This window comes from Andrena cerasifolii, chromosome 10 (genome assembly GCF_050908995.1).
Source record: "Andrena cerasifolii isolate SP2316 chromosome 10, iyAndCera1_principal, whole genome shotgun sequence".
NCBI classification, from domain to species: domain Eukaryota; kingdom Metazoa; phylum Arthropoda; class Insecta; order Hymenoptera; family Andrenidae; genus Andrena; species Andrena cerasifolii.
In genome coordinates this window covers 10778662-10798751 of record NC_135127.1, presented here as the reverse complement: position 1 = coordinate 10798751, position 20090 = coordinate 10778662, and the positions used below count along the sequence as shown (strand labels likewise).

The following is a 20090-nucleotide window of genomic DNA, read 5'->3' as shown; positions in this document are numbered from 1 at the left end:
CTGGGCCACCTGAACGTGGATCTCGTTACCCTACATTCCCCTGGATAATGGAGGGTTACGAGAAGGGGTTGATCTTTTCGAGAAATCATCTCGAAAGGGGTGTGCACCCCTCTATCGGAAGGGACGGTCTTTTTAGCAAGTACATCGTAACAGAGTTTCTATCGTCATCAAATGGGGAAACATGTTTGCCCACAGAGTTCCCAGACTTTGCATTTCTATGATATTAATTTTTGTCTTGTACTGCTTTGATTAGAAGTACTTAAAGGGCCTAATTAATCCTAAACGTATCCACTGTCAGATTTTCTTTTTCTTATTTAACTTCAGTCGAGATCAAGCCCCCTTCTTGGATGAAAGTTCCCACGGTTTTCGAGCCCCATTGAAATTTAAATTCCCCCCTGGAAGACACGTCGTAGGTCCACTTAACCGCAATTCCATCAAAAAATGACCGTTCCTTCGACCGTAATTACGCCAATTGCTTGCGCGTTTCGCGGAAACTGTCAGTTCGAACGACCCCCGGTCCGTTTCTTGGTTGTTTCTCGAGCCGAGAGGGTAACCGGAGCACCAGCTTCGCGACGTTGCATCACAATTAATAAATTATCGAGTCGAACAGCCAGGGAAAGCTTCTTAACCAGAGTGACTCTCTTAAGTCTACCAACCGAGGGGGGTTTCGTGCAAATCCCGCCGTTCCCGCGTCATTACCGGATTTTCGTGGCGGCTGAGAGCGAGCAAAGCTACCCTTTTAAGAGGCGACCGTCCAGGGAATAATTTCAGCCGACTTTAAGGAGATGAACTCGCGACACTGGAGTCACTCGCGCGATTTCAGCGCTCCGCCTCCAAGTAGATTTGCCGTCCTTTGTGCAGCTTTCGTCGGATACAAGCTTCTTTCCCTTCCTTTCTCTCTTGGGCATCTAAGGGTGAAAAACCCCGCCCTTGTGCTCCTGCATCACTCAAAACATATTGTATCCTCCAGCTTATAAATAGAATTAATCCGAATCTCAGAAATCTACAGATTCGTCTTTCCAAAGTGACTTTCACGAATGACATATTCGTCCCCGTTGGAAGTCAAGAAGCCTCTCATCCCCGTGTTTCAATCAGCATTCTGAATGGCAGCGTTCACAATAGGAACTGGAATTTTAATCACAGAAAACTTGGAGAACGCACCCCACGACAGAAGCCCCGGGATCCCCACCTGAGGATTTTAACAATCGAAGAGATTGGACGCGCGAGAAATGGTTCATTTTTCACGAGCCCCACCCGCGCTCCCTCCGCTCTTCCTCTCGCAGAATGAACGATATCATCCGACAGAGGAGGCCCGGCATCTTGGCGTTTCATTTATTCATTCAGACGCCGGGGCTCGTTCGCGATTTTTGACAGACAGAGCGCGGCAACAACCCCTGGTTACCGCGGATTTGTTTCTCCCCCAGCCCTCCTCCCCCTGATCCCGTAGGAAATAAACGACCGTGCAGCAATAACTGGTTTGCGCCAGGGAGAAGCTGGCCCACCGACAATTCGTCGGCGTGCATTATTAATAATCTTGAATTTGGATTTATTGCCGCTCGCCGCGTTACGCCGTGCACCGGGCCTCTCTGCCGGTGAAATATACGAGGGTTGATCTTTTCTTCCTGGTGCTGCGATTATTTCTCGGTTCACGCCCGGCGGAGGCTTCTGGACAGCTTCGCCGCTTTTCCACGATTAATCTGCGTTAATCGTTTTGGGTGCTTCTCGGTGGATTTTGCTAGGAAAAGTTTGAAATTTCAGTTGTTTGGGGATTCTGTGCGGAGTTAATGGCAGAATATTTCAAGGGAATGGGATTTGTAGTTATATTACTCGTCTGCTTTCTCTAGGGGGAGAGTTAGAATTAATTTTCTCTGCTTATTTATAACGTTCACCTTCTCGAAGGATTTCTTCATCAACTGATGGTGAAAGAATGGCATAACGAAGTTTGAGGCTTCGAACAAATGTGAAATTAGAAGGCAGCATTGCTCGATGAAGTAAATTACAGTTTGACAAGTCTTTGCTACGCGAGACTTAAATTGCGGGGACGGTTTCATGCGCCACGCGATCCCCTCGGAGGAAAATTATAAATAATACCCTGGCCACGTAGTATCGCGTGCCTCTCGATAATGTAAGAAGGCGTGGAAACGCCATTTAAACCCTCGTGTACCCCACGCCTCGACCCCACGGGGCCGCCTAATTACCCGTTTAAGATAAGATTTTCATCGAGCCCTTAGCTGGTGTAGTGATTAACGGCGCTATTAAACGGCTTGACTGACTAGAGGATGGATATCGTTTTCGTAATTCCGGAAGAAAGGCTCGATTCGTTTCGAAAATTCAATTTCCTCAGCCTGGCGAAGAATCTGGGATGTTCGCGTCGTCATCAAACTCGGTCCACTTACACAAACGTAATTCAAGGCACACAGCTCACACAGAAGCTTCGCCGGTACCTTTAAATGATCAATTAGATGATGCATGCTTTGAAAGGACGCGGAGTTTTGAAGCGATCGAGTCCTCCAGCACGCGTTCGAGATCGCGAGGGCCTCGTTAGCGAGATGGGTCTAACGATCGAGTCGCGTTTCTTCCTGCGATTGCTGCGTTCGCCGGGGAACGCGACGACGATCATCTCGAGCGACAGAAGGAGAAATTACCAAGGACCAGGCAAGAGCAATTCCTCTCGCCGGATTTGTGCTGGCCGTTGCCAGAGCAAATGGTGTGTGCATGTCGGGAATGATTAACTTCGAATTCCGGCCGCCCTGGCCCAGCAATTAGGGCGATTGCTCCGCGTCCAGGTACGCAACGCGTCCGCTTGCCGTACAATTTCCTCGAGAGCCCTTCCTCGCCGTCTGCCCGATCTGTCTCCCGTCCGGGAGACACTTACCTCCTCGACTGTCTCCCATTTTCCCTCATTGGGGGCCGCGGCAGGCATCCCAGATCCCGAAAATCGAGCTCAGGAGGGGAACGCGGGGATTCCGCTCGAACGCGCTTTACGCCGTGTCGACGAGGCCTCCGCCGCCTTTGGCGAGGTTTAAGGGGATTTGAATTAAGCGCCCGTGCTGGGGACGACGATCTGGAAATCTCTAAAGAACAAGAGATCGAACGTGTTCATTGATTAAGACTCGTCTGCTGTCCGGTAAGATCCGCTGAATTGGATGAACTCTGACTTTCTTGTCAGACTCTGATGGTGGATTTATAGATTGTGTAACATATAGATATCTGTTTCCATCTGCAGACTCTAATGGCACTCCGCTACTGGGGTTAGGATTTTCTTGAAAGAATTCCAAGTTGATCTGAGATTTGACCAATATGTAGGACACAGTTGTGCTAATTGAATTATTTATTTATTTATTTATATATTTATTAATTTAACGGGACGTACCCTTTAGATACAAAGAAACACTGTAATTTAATTGAATTACACTGTAATTTAATTACGTTGTATTTCAATTACATTGTAATTCAAACTTCTCAATTAATTAAATTCCTAATTACCGTAATCGTGCGTGCAATTGAATTATAATGTAATTGAAATACAGTGTAATTAAATTACAGCTCAGAGCTCTGAAGCAGTGAGATAAATGATTATATTTATCGTTCATGTCATATCGACTCATTCTTATGTTTCTCACCTCTTACTACCTCTGAATTTGGATACCTCTTAATTCGTAATTCTAATTCAATTACATTGTACTTTGCAATTACGAATTGCGATGTAATTGAATTATTTTGTAATTATAATTCATGGAGTAATTCAATTGTACAGTCGAACCTCGATAATTCGAATCTCAAGGGAAGGGAAAAAATCTTCGAATTATAGAGGTTTCGACTTACCGAGTTTTCCACTTACCGAGTTTTCGACTTACCGAGTTTTCGACTTACCGAGTTTTCGACTTACCGAGTTTTCGACTTACCGAGTTTTCGACTTACCGAGTTTTCGACTTACCGAGTTTTCGACTTACCGAGTTTTCGACTTACCGAGTTTTCGACTTACCGAGTTTTCGACTTATCGAGTTTTCGAGTTGTAGAGGTGTTTACAGCGGAGCCGATGGGAATGAAGAAAATTTTGGATTTCTAGAGGTTTTTGAGTTATCGCGGTTCGACTGTAATTCTGCACAACTTTGATGTAGGACCAGGTACTCGTTCTTCTAAGCTCAGAACTCTGTTGTCTTTTAGCGACGTCGTCGTAGAGCTTCCTTCCTTCCTTTCCATTTGAACTTCAGATCACACTTGCCGACTCTCCTCGAGTCACGACGAGATCTCCGCAGGAAAACGGGGCGGCGCCGACCCTCGGCTGGAATATCCCACGACGAAGCGAACGGAAGCGGACACCCCGTCGCGAGGAGCTGCACATAACTCCATGGACGACGCGACGCGATAAATTCCACGAAGGGGGCCTACTTTTCGCGAGCAACCCTTCGCGAGCCATGAAGGATAACCTCGTGTGTATTCTGCTTGGGGGGCGTCGCGCAACCCCCTGATCTGGCATTCCGTATATTCGACCTTTCGCAGACGGCGGGGGTGTGTGCCCTGCCAGGAGACCGTCCTTAGCCTCTTCGGCGACGCGTGGCTGATTTATAAGGACGAGGAAGGCCCCTCTGGCCCTTTCTCTCCTGTATGTGCTCAGCGGGAGGGACTCTGACGCGCTGAGAACTGTACGAGTGTACTGGGTGGCTGAAAGCAAGAAGGCTGCTTGATCGCTGGAATTTAGTCTGGTATTACGGAACGTTGAGATATTCTTCGGGGAGAAGAGTTTCAGCGAGATACTTGGGGGATGAAAGTCGAAGATGTGCGAATTCTTAACCCTTTCAATCTAAAGTGTTTCATCTTTAAAAACAAGATTGTAGCCCACTGTCGTTTAGGGTTCACTGTCTATATTTATATCGCGAAGTGTTCTGGTAGAGGAGAGAAATTAATCTCCACACATGCCCCCAGAACACCGCGGTCCCCGCGCGCTGGTACAAGTGATCCAGAACGAGGCGCAGCGACGGGACGGCGTGATATATAGCCACGTCTGGTACCGCTCCTGAATGTCCTCGCAATTTCCTTTAGTGGCGGGGACAGAGATTTTTTTATGGATAGTCTGGGGTGGGTCGCCACCGTCGAGAATCTGTCGTATGAATTCACGCTGATCGCTGTTTCAGTATATCCTAAAAGAAGGGAGTGGAGTAACTTCGCTCCTCGTGATGTATTTTAGCGAACTTCCAAGTTCTTTCTGGGCGTGTGGATACTTTGTACTGTACTGTAAACTGGTGATCACGCTTTGGCGACATCTATCTCGTGACAAATAGTCCTCGTCGACGATGGAGCAAGTTTGACTCGATGGGCAATGGGAAATGTGAACTGTTCGTCATCGAATGATTATTATTTTTAATGAGGAGTTTGGGAGTTGAGAATTTCGCGGTTTCCCTTCAGTTTCCCCGTTGTTCGTCGCGGGATCGCTGGCTGAAATGCTGGATTAATCTCAGCCTTCCAATTAATGCGCGGGGTGGAGCCACTTCGGAAGCCAGGGGGCGGCCTCTCTTTTGTCGTCAAACGGAATCCACCCTCTGCCTGTTAGCTCGGACCACTGAGTCGGCAATCGAGATAATAAAATCGAAAAAAGCCCTTCTCTTACCCCTAATTTTGAAACAGCTCTCCGCCAGCCGCCTCTCTGGCCTTTTCGATCGAGGCGGGGGATGTTCCAAATAGAAATTGGACGAATTGCCGGTGTGGTGTTTAATGAGGGGATGGGTGTCGGTGGGATCTCCTCGTTAGAGCAATTTTTTCGAGCTGCCGAGCGTGAAAACACCCCGTCATCCGCGTTGCCGCGCTAAATACCGTCTGCGTTATTTTCTACTTGGCCGAAACACTTAGAAATTACCAAGGTTTTGTAATTGAAATAGAGAAATTCATCATAATTTATTGAAATATCTTTTATGTTCTAAATTGTAACAATCAAATTAATTGCTCCTATAATTAATGAAATTCCTGCAACATGTAAGGAAAAGATTGTAAGGAGAAGATACTTATGTATATTCGTGGGAAAGTTATATCGGGTGCGCCTATTATTATAGGTGCAAGTCAGTTTCCGAACCCTCCAATTATAAATGGTGTAATTATAAAAAAATTGTATTAAATTTTATCTCGAAACTCTTCCTTGATTCAATCTCCGCCTACTAAATACAAACTTTGATAACACAGCTTTATCTATCTGAGAAATTCTGCTAAAATCCATCTTTGCCAAGGTCTCCATCTTTCAGCCTACACCCAGCAATGAAATAGTCTTGGAGATTTCATATTCAAGCAGCTCTCCTTCAACGACACTGCAAATCATCCATTCTCAGCGCACGAACTTCATCTTCGATTCGCAAGCGCGAGACACCCAGTATAAGCCAGAGCACGCCCCGAAACCGCGGTGGAATTAATTACGAAGCGTTCTCGGCGATGCGGCACGTGAACGGCAGATAAAGAAATGCATTTTTCATGCACGTGAAAGGGTGGCACCGCGGTATCGCGGAGTGATCGCGAGGCACGCGTGAGAGGGAGAAGGACGACAGCCCTCGCAAAACAGCCTCGTTGGAAAGCCCTTCGCGATTCGCGGCGAGATAGCCGCGAGTGACTGGCGTCCTCATTGAAACAGTCCCCAGGATACGCCGTCGAGGATGAGTAGTGAAGCCGAAAGGAGAGGCAGAGAATCGATAACAGAGGGTTTTTATTCCAGCTGACTTTCGGGTTCGACCGTCAAGGATCGACGTGTCTCTCAACCACCTCGAAACGAAACGAATTTCGCGCACTGCGATCCGATCGCGCGTGCAAGGTGGGCCTTAATTGCTGGCGCGACCGCCGTGGGAGGGTTGCTTGTAACAGGAGGGTCTCTTCTCTCCTTGGAAAACGACTTTGACTATTCGCCAAGATACGCGCTCAGTCGACGAGGAAACGGGAGGAACGCGGAGGGTGGACAGTCTTGCTGCCGTTTTACAAGATTTTTCCTGGTAATCCCTTGGCTCCGGCTAAGCGGCTTACTCTCGACTTCCGGGAGGGGGTGGAAAGGCGATTACGCGTAATTGCGATTGGAAAGGAGAAAATGGAGTTGGGGCTCGCAAAGTTTGGCTTTAGGACGACGCGAGGCTAAAGCGAGCGAGCCGAGCTCGTGTGAAACGATCGCGTGCAACCGATGGGAACGTGCTCTCTTTCTTTTCCCTTTTTCTTTTTTTTTTAAAGCCCATCTCTTGGTCGTGGCAGGCTTTATCGGTGTGCTCCTGCGCACCCTTCCGACGAATTCACCCCTTACGCGTTAATTATGTATCGCGAGGGGAGATTCGATCCGCCCCTTGCTCGAATTTCCTTGAATCACGCGGCTGTCGGGGCTGCTTACGCAGTCTCGAGTCGTTTCTGATAAAGAACCTCTTGTCTCGCGAAGTTGGACACCAGTTCCGTCCCTGGATTAACGGCTGGCGACGGTTTTCGTGACTGGATTTAAGTGAAACACTGAGACGGTGAAATTCTGACGTTCTCATGATTTTTATTATCCTCTCGTGCCATTGGAATAATAGATATTTAGGTCTTCCGGAGCCAGAGGATCCGTGTTATCCAATATTCTACGGTTTTCCAGTAGCATTGGGGGAGGAAAGTGAATTTCTCGAACGTATTCATGTCTTACTGCCCCCTAAAGCAGCCTCGCGTCTATCAGTGGCTGGCATCGTTGGAATTGAATTCTATCGGATGACAAAAGAGCCCTTGTCCCTTGTTCTCCCCGTTTAAAATTACTTCGCGGGGACCGACGCAACGGCCGCGTTATCGCGCCAGGAAAATAGTTTTCCCCCGACGCCCTCGCGCGCGATAAAACTCCAACAGACACCAGACACTCGCGCGTCTCCCTCTCTCTCTCTCCTATCGGTTGTCAATAATATTAGGGACCGCAATTTCACTCGGAGAAGTCCCGTCGGGCGTTGTTCCGTCCGATATCTGTCCGTGCTCCCCTTCTGGCCCGTCCCCCTTTCCTCGACATCCCCCTTGATTCGAGGGAAGAAGAGGAAGAGTCGTGGAAGGGCCATCGATTATTTTCACGCGAGGAAGAGCACCGTAAAGAGGGTTTCTTTGTTCGATTCGCACACGAACAGGACGACAGTGGGTCACTTGCATCGGGAAGAAAGGACATCGCACAGAACTCCCTCGAGGGTGGAAAGCGAAAGGAGCCCGGGGACGAAAGTTTCCGCGGAGCGTCTTTTATTATCCGCGTTAGAGTCGTGATCGAGGGGCCAAACGTCGAGGGGAGCCGTGGATGATGCGATATTAATTAATACCGCGGCGTAGATGCTTGTATAAAATCGTCACTGGGAGGGAAAAGTTGTAAAAAGCAATTGTAAATCGGAGAGATAACTAGGGAAACCTTTCTGCGAAGATTCTGTCATGAAAAAGTCTCAAAATACTAGGTGTCAGTTGCAAAGGCTATCCCCAGTATTGCATGTTTCTATTCAGTCCCACAAAACTATAAAATAATCATCCGTTTAAACGCCCAGGGGATCCTCAAAGGAGTCTTAAATTGTGGAAAATGTTAGGCGCCCGTTCGAAGCATCAATCGACACCGTGCTCCTCCGATAATCCCGCCGCCTCCACTCGATCGTGAACAAGTCGCGTTAAGCCCTCGAAGCGAGGGCCGTCTTTAGAGAGACAGGCATCGATTATTTTCACGCGTGGAAGAGCACGCCGGGGAGAGAAGAGCTTTCCTTTGCTCTAATCCAACGGACAGTGGGTCATCTCGCGCCGAGAGTGATACAAGCGACAGGGCGCTCACCCCCTTGGGAGGGAAAAACGGAAAAGTTTGGAGTTGTATTGGAAGAGGGTAGACGAGACAGACGCAGAAGTTGGGCCTTTCTGTTCCTTTTTCCGGTCGGCGGGACACGGGCCAGCGATCCTACGCGCGCATCCTTTGTCCTGGTGCTCGTAAATCCTCCGCTGAGAGCCCTGGGAGCCCGCTTCCCTCCGCTCGAGCACTTCTGGAACTCGTACCGTCGCGTTAACTACTCCCAGCAACCATCCGCCCTCTCGTTCCTCTAGCCAGCAAGTGGGAATCGCCTCGCTTCAACGGGGTGACGTTCTCGGACAGAGCACGACGACCCACCGTCTTGCAAGATTTTTTCCTTCGCGCTCCCACTAGGTGGCAAGCGGAGCTAGTAACTTCCTAGTCACTCGGAGCGGTGCAGTTCATTCGCGTCTCTTTATGTCCTCCTCGGGCGACATCGACTGCTGTCGCGCGAAAGTTTCATGAGAGTTGGCGGAAACAGCCTGCTGGAGACCTGCGGAGGAACTTCTGTCGGTTGGACCACCGAGTTGGACAATTTATCACTCGGGATTAGCCACTTGGAGAACGTCGAGGGACGTGTGATTGAGCGGTTACTTTCTACGTTCTCTATAGTTCTTTATCAGTAACAAATCGAGGGCCTCGGCGGGCTAATTTACGATTATAATGGTCCCGTGATGAGTGGTAGAAAACACATGTGACTTGCACTCCAGCGTGCCCCTGCTGTACATCGAACTTGTTCCTTCATTTATTATGCAAGAAAATAGCGAGCTTCTTTATACTACGAAGTATTGCCAATAAATAGGGGATGGAAGGTTAAGATGGCCGATTTTCCCTCGCGTCCTTTGACGGCTGAAGCCTGCAGGGATCGCCATAGGGACAAAAGCGGAAGCAAACCGTGGGTCGATCGTAACGAATTTTATGCGCGTCTATATAACCAAGCTTTATCGTTCCGCGACCTATGGCTGCTCCACCGCGACGTTAAGGTCTAAATAAGAGCGTCCTCGCAGGAGAGTCGACAAATCCCTGGGTGGTACGTTTTACTTTCATTGGTTCCTTCTATCTCCTTCCCTCTCGATTGTACTCCTTCCCTCTCGTGGCCTGTCTTTTCGAAATTGCTTTTCAGGCACACGTGTACGAAGGAAACGGACAGTATCTTCCCTTTGATCCTTCACACTTTGTTGCTCGTAATTCGCATGCATTCTTTCCTGCGCTCTGTATCTGTAATTTCGAATAATATTTGCTCGCAGTTAAAACGATTCCCCAGTGAAAGCTTCCAATTCAATATTGGTAGGTTCGGAGCCAGTTGATCAAGTTCTTCCTCCCTTCCCACTCGTCCTCGGTTTTATTATCCTGCTTTCTCGAGCGTGTCATCGCTGGCTGATTTTTATATTTATTTCTGCCGTTCTGTATTATTGAATTCCAATAATCCGCGGCGGGGCGGCATCCTAATCCTCCCCCAGCGATGGGCCGCGATTTATGCCCTCCACGGACTCCCTTCGACCTCTCCCTCCCTCCTCCGTTCGCTCTCAACCTTTTGAACCCGTGCAGTCGCCGGAACGTCACGTTTCTCTCCTCGTTGTCCGAGCCCGTAGGCCGAGGCTCGATTAAAAGCCCCCGGCTCCGGGGCGCGCGTTAATTACGCGGCCCAGGAAATTGTTTCTCTGGCCCTGCCGACGCGAAGAAAGGGAAACAAAGTAGCGCGTTTTCTGGCAAACGTTCGCTGAACGCTGTAGGGGCGAAAGGCAGTAAAAAGGAATCGCGTGGACGGGGGGCACAATGCCTCTCTCCACGGGCCACTAATCGAACTCGTAAAAAGTTGAAGTGCTTCACGGATCGACCCACGCGCGATCGGTTTCCAGTTGCAACCGGGAACGAAGGAGCTGGAAAAGTTGCCAGACCAATCCAATTTATTTATTCGAGCCAGTGAAACACCGAGGCCTTCTCCTTTCCATGGTCGGGGGCCGGGTTGGTTGTGTGGCGTCGATGGACGTACCCCGAGAACCTTTCCCTTCCTCCAGCCATCGCGTCTTCGCTCGGTTTAGCCTCTCTTCCTCCTCCCGGGCCCTTCCTTTTCTCCTTATTCGTGGCTGGATCCTTCAGCTCCTACTCGCCGCGTGTCCCTCCTCGGGACGGATATTCCAGCCACTCGAGGACCTCTTCGCAGTCTGGGAACGTAGCTGCACGCTCGTCGAAGAACCTCCTTCGTCGATCGAGCCTCGAGTATCGACGAGGTCGAGGTCCTCGTCCTTGCCCTTGCCGCGAGTCGTCGACGTGCTGTGAGGTCCTTCCACCTCCGTGGGATGCGATTAAAGGTCCATCCGTTGAGCTTGGGTGTCCGCGAGGGGCAGAGGTGATGGGCATTCCTGCAGTTGGTGTCTGTAATAATGGAAAGCTTCGCGAGAAGGGCGATAGGAAAATGTGGTATCGAGGAGGCCACACGTGCCTCGAATTCTCTCCGATGCACTCCTTGTTTCACGGCTTCTTTCCGCGCAGAGCCGTATCTAGTTTATCGCGCTCCTGGCACTATAAATCTAAAGTGTAATAAAATATGTCAAAGCATCCTCGCAGACGCGCCCAGAAGCTTGATAGTACAGAAGTTCTCTTTACTCCGCTGTTCCCTCTTTTCCCTCATTTCCTCTTTCTATGATCGATGCCCAGAGACGAAGGCGCAGCGTGGAGGGACGGGAGGACGGGGATATTTACCGTGGTTATAAACGTCCTCGTCTGGAGTGTATCCCTCCCCGTCACCGGCAGAAAATCCTTCCACCTTTTACCTCGACCTTAACCTCTGACTACTTCAACTCCCCCGCACCAGCCTCCTCCCTCCCTCTTCGTTATTCAGCCACGGGTACTACATCTCGCCAAATTCTTTTTTCTCATTTCCTGCCTTCGCGTCTCGCGTCCCTCTCCTCCCTTTTCCTCGCTTCCTTCGTCATTAAGGACGTGACATTTCGAACGTCCCTCCTTTTCGCCTCTCTCCGCGTGCTTTCTTTTCCAATCGAAAGTCTCTTCAGTGCTACCTCCGGCGTATTTTCGGAGATGCCTTGACCTTCGTGGGCTCCGCCGGCTTTCTTTTCCACTAGCGAACTCATTTCACCCCTTCTGGCAGCGTCGAGCTGATCCTAGTATTCTTGATTACTTTCGCTGAGTTATTACTGTTCCTTTACGACCGCCGTGGTGAAATTGATGGCAGCGCTATCGTTGACTATCCTTCCCATCCGAGTAACAAAAAAAAAAAAAAACGCGTCTTAATTACATCGCGAAGAGCACTGTGCGCTCGGCGTGTATCCTCGGCCCGACTGGGTGGGGTTTAATTCGCCGTCTGTTCCTCCTTGTCTCTCGGGCACGTCCGTTTGAACACGCGTACTCCGTTCTGTGTGGAACACGAGCCTCATTTGCGTTCCGTTCCCTTTGTTGCAGATGGAGGATGAGGGCAACCACGGCAACGACGACACCAGATGCTTCATCCTGTCGACGCTGGCCGCGCTACAGTGGTCCAGAGTGTCCTGCGTCCTCTGCAGCGCGCCCATGCTCGTTTTCGACAGGTACCCTTTGGTCGACGGTACGTTCTTCCTGTCACCGAGGCAGCACTCACCCGCCTGCGCTGAGGTAAGTACAGAAACTCAAACTCCTCTGTTCCTCTCGCTAAGCATTGAAATTCGCGAACAAAGCTTCCTCTCGCTACAAAGGAATTACTCGATTCTGACTGCTCCAACGCACGGCGACCAGTGGGGGGGTCGTTCCTGGGTTCAGAAGCTCTTCTACGATGGTTCGTGAATATTTCGTAAAGGGAATCCTAGGGTTTTGCTTTCAACCATATTCGCGAAAGATTGTAGAAGTGTTCACCAAACGAGTACCAACCGAGTACCTCGTCAAATTAGCTTCCACGTTAGACAGTGAGCAGAAGTGAATGAATCGGCAAGTCCTGAACCAATCCCTCGACCATGGTTGTTCCAGGTGAAGGTGGAAGGTCGCACGCAGTTCCTGTCAGCGGTGTGCATGAGCTGCCTGGAAGGCAGCGGCGGACAGCCTGTGCGCTGTCGTTGCTGCACCCAACCCTGGGACGGTTCCAGCTTGGTCCTCGGAACCATGTACAGCTACGATATCTTCGCTGCCATGCCCTGTTGCACCGAGCGACTCAAGGTGAGCCTCGAATTCCTTCGCCTTTTATTCGCTGCACTTGTACCTGCCACGTGCTACGGCTAGATCTGAGACTTTCCTTCGATTAAAAAGTAATTGAAACATCGCTATTCAAAGAGTTGACGTTTTGATAGACGAGGCTTTTGATCGATCCCCGCGATGTGCAGGTGTTCTGGGCGGACGTGGTGTAGGTGATCGTTGGAGCGAGCGTTGAAAATGTGTCCCTGTTTTGTTGCAGTGCAACAGCTGCCAGAAGCCCCTGATCTATCCTCACCAGCGGCTCAACTTCTACTCGGACTACAGCCGCTTCTTCGCCTGTCCCCATTGCAGAGCCGTGGACGCCCACTTCGTGAAGCCTCTCTCGGCCTGCTTCACCCGCGAGCAGTTTCAGCTTTACAGCCAGTGGCCGTAACCATTAGGGAACTTAGCTAACCGGCGTCTAAGCACAGCGACCGACCTGTGTCCCCTCTTCTTCGACCCACTCATCTCCCTGCTCCGGGCGACCTTGCTCTAGATCCTCCGAGACACTCGTCGGGCCGTTTTATTCTCTCTTCGGCTCCATCAGGCAGCGGTTGTCGCCGTCATCATCATCGTCGCGGACAAACCGAGGAAGACAAAAAACACTTGGAAGAAAACCCTGTCACACGACACTTTCTCTCGCCACCCTTCGTCTCGATGGAACTTTCTTGCCCTCTCACTGGTGCAACATCATCCACTCGTGTCTTATCTGCTCTCAGATAATTTGCACGAGAAATCGGTATTTACAGCGCACGGAATTTGAATCTATAGCAGTGTCTGGAGCCCTAGCTTTTAGAATTTCCCGAATGGTTTGCTGGTTTACAGAAGGATCTTACGTGTTCCTCTTTTTGTCCCAGCGTACCTCGAGACGGAGCGGAAGGCGGAAGTGTCACGTTCCTGGCGAGCTCCCGTAGCAGCGATAAGGTTTAAGAGTTTTCTTTTGCAACCTCGATAAGTAGGGTTTATCTACGTTTATATTCAGAACGGGGGACGATGATCGCGCGAGGATGGGCGGCTGCTTGTGCCGACCACTTAAGCGACGCGGGAGATCGACGTGTCTCGACGACGTATCGACGAGCTACGGGTCGTATCGCTGGAGCTCTTTAGACTCCTGGCGAGACTTGAGGCCAAGGATATTATCGTCAGTATTATCGGTAAGGATAACGAGATCCCGGGGACCGTGTCTGTATAAAGTCGCGTTTCTTTAAGTTAGCGAGAGATTTATTTAGGGATGTTCGTCTAGTAAGGGTTTGCACGCGTGAATTTCGTTTTTCTATTCGCCGATCGCTCGTGCCCGGCGAGGATCGGTCGAGTGAGTCGAGCGCTAAAGTCAAATTGGATGTAGGAGGTAATACGGTAGGCGTTGTAAATTAATCGTCCTCGAAATTAAGAAAATTTATAGTCTTCTGATCGTTGTGTTAGCGTAAGGGAATTCAAGGAATTAGGCTTAAATTCGGCAAGCACGATACACCGATCGATACGTCGTCGTTCCGCGAGCCGATGACAGCTTGTACAGCCCTGCGCCCGGGCGGGGGAGGGATAGGATCGCGCGAAAAGTGCAGCTCCGCATCGCGGCGTCGTCCCTCGCGCGTCCCATAGTCGAATTGAGTTTGACGGAAACACAAAAAAGATCGCAGAGAAAACGAGAAAAAAGGTAATATTATAACGTTGACATTAGACGCAGAAAGGAAACAAGTGTCAGACTCCCTTTTATTATTATTATTACTATTATTAACATAAGTGTGTACGAAAAAGCAAAAAAAAAAAATATGAAAAAGGTAAAAAGAGGAAAAGGCCACTTTGAACGAAAAGCGGGAAGAGAATATGAGAACTATCGTTTGTTACTTAGATAATCGAGAACGTTGTTTTTTTTACATTTTATTAGTTTATACGTTTACGGCGGCCATGTTGATTTTGTTTAAGGATCTACGACTCATTCGATGGGTTTCACGTTGATCGGCCGGGCGCCCAACGATTTTCCGACCTTCGACAAAACTCCTACCCCCAAAGCTGAGAAAATTTCTCTCACTCGTGGTATACAGGGTGTTTCTAACTATGTGACGCAGAAAATAATTGCTCAGCAATCCTGCTAACAATTCTCTGCAACATAAATGGCACGAGAGAGCAGAAGTAACTTCGAGAAAAATTGTAAAAGACCTTTTTACGCGAAAACTGACGAAGCAAATCTTTCGTACGCTCCTTCCAGTCTCTTCTCAAAGTTCAGCAATTTTTTTACGCAGCGCGTGCGGTCTGCCACAAGTTTGTTCACGCAAATTCGATAAGCACTGCAACTATCTGCTTCCCTGAATTGAAACACGAGAATCTAACTAAAACTTCCCATCCCTTCGTGAACAAATTTGTGAGACACTGTGCCCAGTAACACCCTGTATAACCCTCCCCAATTTCCAAGAATCTATCCACAAATCGGGAGCCCTAATTTCTACATTCTCTGGAATCATTGACTTCCCAGCCACTCGAAAATCACCCCGAAAATCAGCGAAGGGCAGTCGAAAGCCGTGGGCGCCCGAGGTAGCCAGTGTAAATACGTAATTAAGGTGGGAGAGAGAACCAAATGTTCGGTGAGAACGAGAGAGATCCGAGTGGCTGTGTGCGAGAACGTGAGGGAGAGCGAGAGAGCGTGTGAAAGACAAAAGGGAGGGAAGAAAAGGAAAAAAATCTTCGTTCTTTTCTGGCGATGCTGGTCGTTGCTGTCCATCAATAGCGGCCGTCCCACAAACAGACCGCCCACCGTTTTCCCATGGTAGTATAGTCGATCGTGTACCTTCTTTACGTTACTTCGATTTAAAAGTATACTTAATCCATTATTAAACGCCGGGAAGTATATTTAGGAGATTATATAAACGTGTACATGTCCCGTAGAGTTCTAGCGAGGATCCGCGAAAGAAAGCTGATGCTGCGCGTGCCACTCGTCGACTCCTCCGAACCATCGCCGTTCCTCCCCGCTGCCTCCAGCGGGACGCGAAGAATCGTTCCCCTCGTTACGTCCGAGGCCCGATCGCGCGCGAAACCACCCCGCTCCCCTCGGCGTTTTCTCCCCAATTCCCCGACTCCGTTCGCGAGGAAGGGCAGGTTCGAAGGAGAGCGACAGAAAGAAGCCGGCGGTTCGCGCGTCGGATTCGTCGAAGCCGATTCCATCTGTGGCAGAGTATGCAGCGTCGAGAAAGGGGGCAGCGTGAGAGGGGGCGTAAATGACGGTAGGATGGGGAGCGTGGACGAGAGATACGGGGAGGGATTTAAAATGGGGAAAAAAGTGACAAAAAAAGAAGAAATACGCGAAAAAAGGGGAGAACGTGAGACGGCGGACTTTGTATATCACGCCCCGCGTTGGAAACCCTTGCTTCTTTGGATAGTCGAGACGCGACGAGCTGAAGAGAGTGCGTTGCGTCATCATCGTCCGCAGTGGCGAAAACCGCGCGTAATTGCCCGTTCAGTTTCTTCGTGTATTCCTCTGCCGTTCGTTTGTTCTCTGCGCGTCGGTCGCGAGGGTGTGTCGCGCGCCCGGATGAGATTCCGCGGGGTCTCTCGTTGCGTTTTTCTCAGAGTGCCAAATGATGTCAGTCCGGGAGGAGAGAGTCGATTGATTTCGATACCCTGCCTCGGTTCACGCGTTTCCTTCTTTAGCTTCCTCGCTTATCATCTGGTTATACAGGATCGGAGACTGTCGCGGCAAAGGGGCGGAAAACAGGCAGACGCGAGCCAGGCCGCGCACGGCGGCTGCGAGCCCAGCGTCTGTTTCGCGAGTCGGGGCGCGATCGCAGGTTCCCGGTTCTGTTCGATGTATTCCGCTAATGTACGAGGCACGGGTTCCGCGTGCCGTCGTTGGGAAGGAATCGATATCTCGCTTGTACCAACGGGGACCGTTGCTCGATGGCTTCGTACTTTTGTACTCCCTACCGTTTTCAATTTTCGGCCGCGTGGCTCGCGTTGTTTAAGAGAGGGGCGATAAGAGAGGTGGCCACGCGAGCGTATAAATATTTAAAGTATATCGATTCATATCGGCTCCTTTCAGTTCCTATCGCGGGATTCGATGACGACGCAGGAACAAGCAGGAGGGAAACGATCGTTGGAGAAGTTCCTTTCGCGAGAAATCGGTCCGCGATCACGCGCGCGGCCTCTCTCGTTCGGGGCGATCGATCGTTGCTTCGCGGTTGGTACTGTCTCGCGATTTCACAGTGATCGATCGCCGGACGGCCGCGTCTCGGGGCACCTGGTTCGATTTGTAAAGATTATAGTCAGTCTCGACGCGTCGACGGCGAACCCTAGATCGGTCTAGGGCAGCCACGTCGAGATCGCGCAGGGGATTCCGATGGAATGGCCAGGTCTAGGATGGGATTATACCCTTGATCGGTTTCCAAGGTTCGTTCTCTCTTCGTCCCCAGGTAGAAGGGGCAGGAGGAGCTTGCTCCGCTTGAACTGGCGCGTCGACGCAGCGACGCACTCGCTCCGTAGTTTGCTAAGGCTAACATTAACGAGGATATAGGCTATAACCGTTTTTTAATTCCGAAGTAAACGCTGTAACGATTTTCTTGGCCGTTCCTACGCGTCGTCCTTCGCGGACCCCCGACGCGTCCTGCTCGGCGAACACGACGATTTTCCCCGGTTGAAGAATCTACCTCGATCCACGCAGCCCTTGGGAGAACGGCGCGGTGTCGCGTGGCGCCCACGCTCGAGCAGAGAGAGAGCTGCCCGATCGTGGGCCCCCGGAACGATCGTCCGAACACGGGGCACTCGAAACCTCGAGGGAATCTCGTCTTCCAGGGGCGTCCTCGCGCGACGATCCTAATCCCCGCGAACTGTTCGCGTCGCGACGACGATCGGGGGAACGGTTTTCTATGTCAGTGTTTTTCGGTAATGAGAGGAACAGCGGGGCCTCGGTGGACACGGCCCACCACGCACTGCGAGGGCAACCCCTAAGCTTGGATGGAATCGCGACGTGGGAGGACCCAAAGAGGGATGCAACCCCCTTGGTCGTGTCCGCCGATTCCCTGGATAATCGTATCGATCGTAATCGTCGTGTCCGTGAATCTTTCTAATAATAATTAATCGAATAGCACATCTATGGCACGTCGAGGGGCGGGATTCAAGGGTTGTACAAGGGGATACGACAAAGAAGAAGCAAGGCGAATGGTACGAGACAAAATGATTTTGGGGGGGTCTTGAGGAAGGAATGAAGAGAAGAGAGGAGAGGAGAGAGAGAGAGAAAGAGAGAGAGAGCGAGAGAAAGAGAGAGAGAAAGGTTATAGAGTGGTTGAACTATGAATAGAGTTTAGCATATAGTCATTAATGGGGGAGAGGATAATTGGGGGAGAAGGTTTTGAAATCATCGATAAATAGTAAGTTTATTGTATTGAAACGACGGTTTTTTCAGGCGTGTAACGTAGTTAAGGGAACTTCCTTCGTTTCGAACGTCGGCCGTGGCCCGGACCAGGGCCGACGCCCAAAGAGATATCCTTGAATTTCGTTGAATATTTTAGAGACTCGGCTCTAACTCGGTTATATCGCTCGCCGCTCGTCGGGACGAGTTCCTCTCCTCGGACCTCTGTTGGATACATCTCTGGTCTTTACCGGGGTCCCACCCTCCTTTCCACCCCCCCCCCTCTGTTACACGTGTTAGGCTCTTGATTAGAAAGGAGACTGCAAGGGGCCAGGAGCGAAGAATCCTTTTCGCTGGATGGAATTAGAAAATGAAGGGGCAGGAGCGAGAGTCAGAAAGGATTTTAAAGAGCGAGGAGACTAAGAAGAGGGTGGACGAGAGAGGAATCGTTTCGGCGAGCGGACGAGAATCGTTCTAGTGGTAGAAATGGGGGAGGAGAAATGGAAAAAAAAGTTTTATCCTGCAATTTATATATCGGTTGTTCTTCGAGGCGTTCTTTTTCACGCGGTACATTCGCAAGGTTTAAAATAATTCTAAGAGGACAAAGTATATATATATATATATATAAATATAAATATAAATATTATATTATATTATATATATATGAAGATAACTATGAAATATTCTATAGAAGTCTACGATTAAGGATATGTCGGTTTTTTTCTTTTTGTCTTTTAGTGTGTAAGGTTCTCTTTACAGCTGTGCTAGGACAACTATAGGTGTATACATAAACGACGATTTACGGTAACGAGAAACTCCACGCATAATTAAACGTGTATAAAATGAATAACGCGCACGCCCGGCGCGCGTGCGTGCACGGGGCTCGTAATGCGGGCCTCCTTAGGGATAAGGAAACACGTCTATATTCATTTCTTTCATTTAGCGATTAAAGCTACGTACAAGTTCTGTACATTGTGGCGAGAGAGAGGTGGACGCGTCGAGCGATCGTGCAGCGATTATGCAGGAAAAGCGCGCACGGTGATCCCTTCTCGCGCTTTTCAACCACACGGACGGGCTTGAAATAGAAAGTGAAAACGCGCAAGATACACCGGAGGTGATAAAGTGACTCCGCCGCGATTGCTCGATAAGCAACGCTACAAGCTTTCGGGACTAGACACTCGATAATCGTGGGAGCTCTAATTGCAAAGTGAAGAGAAGCTATTGTTCTTATAAAAAAAACTGCTGAAAAATTCAAGCCAGCGTTCCTCGATTACCAAATTGTTCTTTTCCTGGAAATCAAGCACGAACGATTGAAATTCTCGATTGGAGATATGAAAAAAAGGGATTCGCCCCGAAGTAGACGGGACACTTTGTCTCATATTTTAAGACGACTTTTTACACGAAATCACGTCGAGAGAGAAATTAAATGGGAGCACCGTGCGCTCGTTTAAAGGGAAATCGCCACGCGATCCCTCACTGTAGTCGTTTTTACGTCTGTGACACTAAGAATACACAAATACACACACGCATACGTACATAATACACGTGCGTAGGGACAACAGGTAAAAACAAACATACACACATAGGATATTATATATAACGCTCTTTCAATAGAAGCGACCGTGGATCGCCGAGCCGCGTGGAACAGTGATCAGAAACGCGTTCGAGCTTTTCCCGCAGCGCGCCTCCCTCGTTTACGTTTTATCGAGCATGCAGGCTGGCTCGTTAGTCCATTTTTAATTTCGGTCTTCTTCTGGCGCCGAGTTCCCCGTAGCGTTAACGCTTGGCTTTCCTCGAACCGTCGACGTCCCCAGAACTCGC

The 20090-nt window shown here is 49.7% G+C and overlaps 1 protein-coding gene across 1 annotated transcript in view; it reads left to right on the top strand.

Moving 5' to 3' along the window:
• Nucleotides 1-19838, top strand: part of LOC143374224 (headcase protein-like) — a 169829-nt gene extending 149991 nt beyond the window's left edge. The window contains exons 3-5 of the mRNA XM_076822184.1: nucleotides 12197-12385; nucleotides 12734-12919; nucleotides 13155-19838. Of these exons, the coding sequence (XP_076678299.1) occupies nucleotides 12197-12385; nucleotides 12734-12919; nucleotides 13155-13328 (549 nt within the window). The 3' untranslated portion in view covers nucleotides 13329-19838. The remainder of the gene's footprint in view (nucleotides 1-12196; nucleotides 12386-12733; nucleotides 12920-13154) is intronic.
• Nucleotides 19839-20090: the final 252 nt, after the last annotated feature.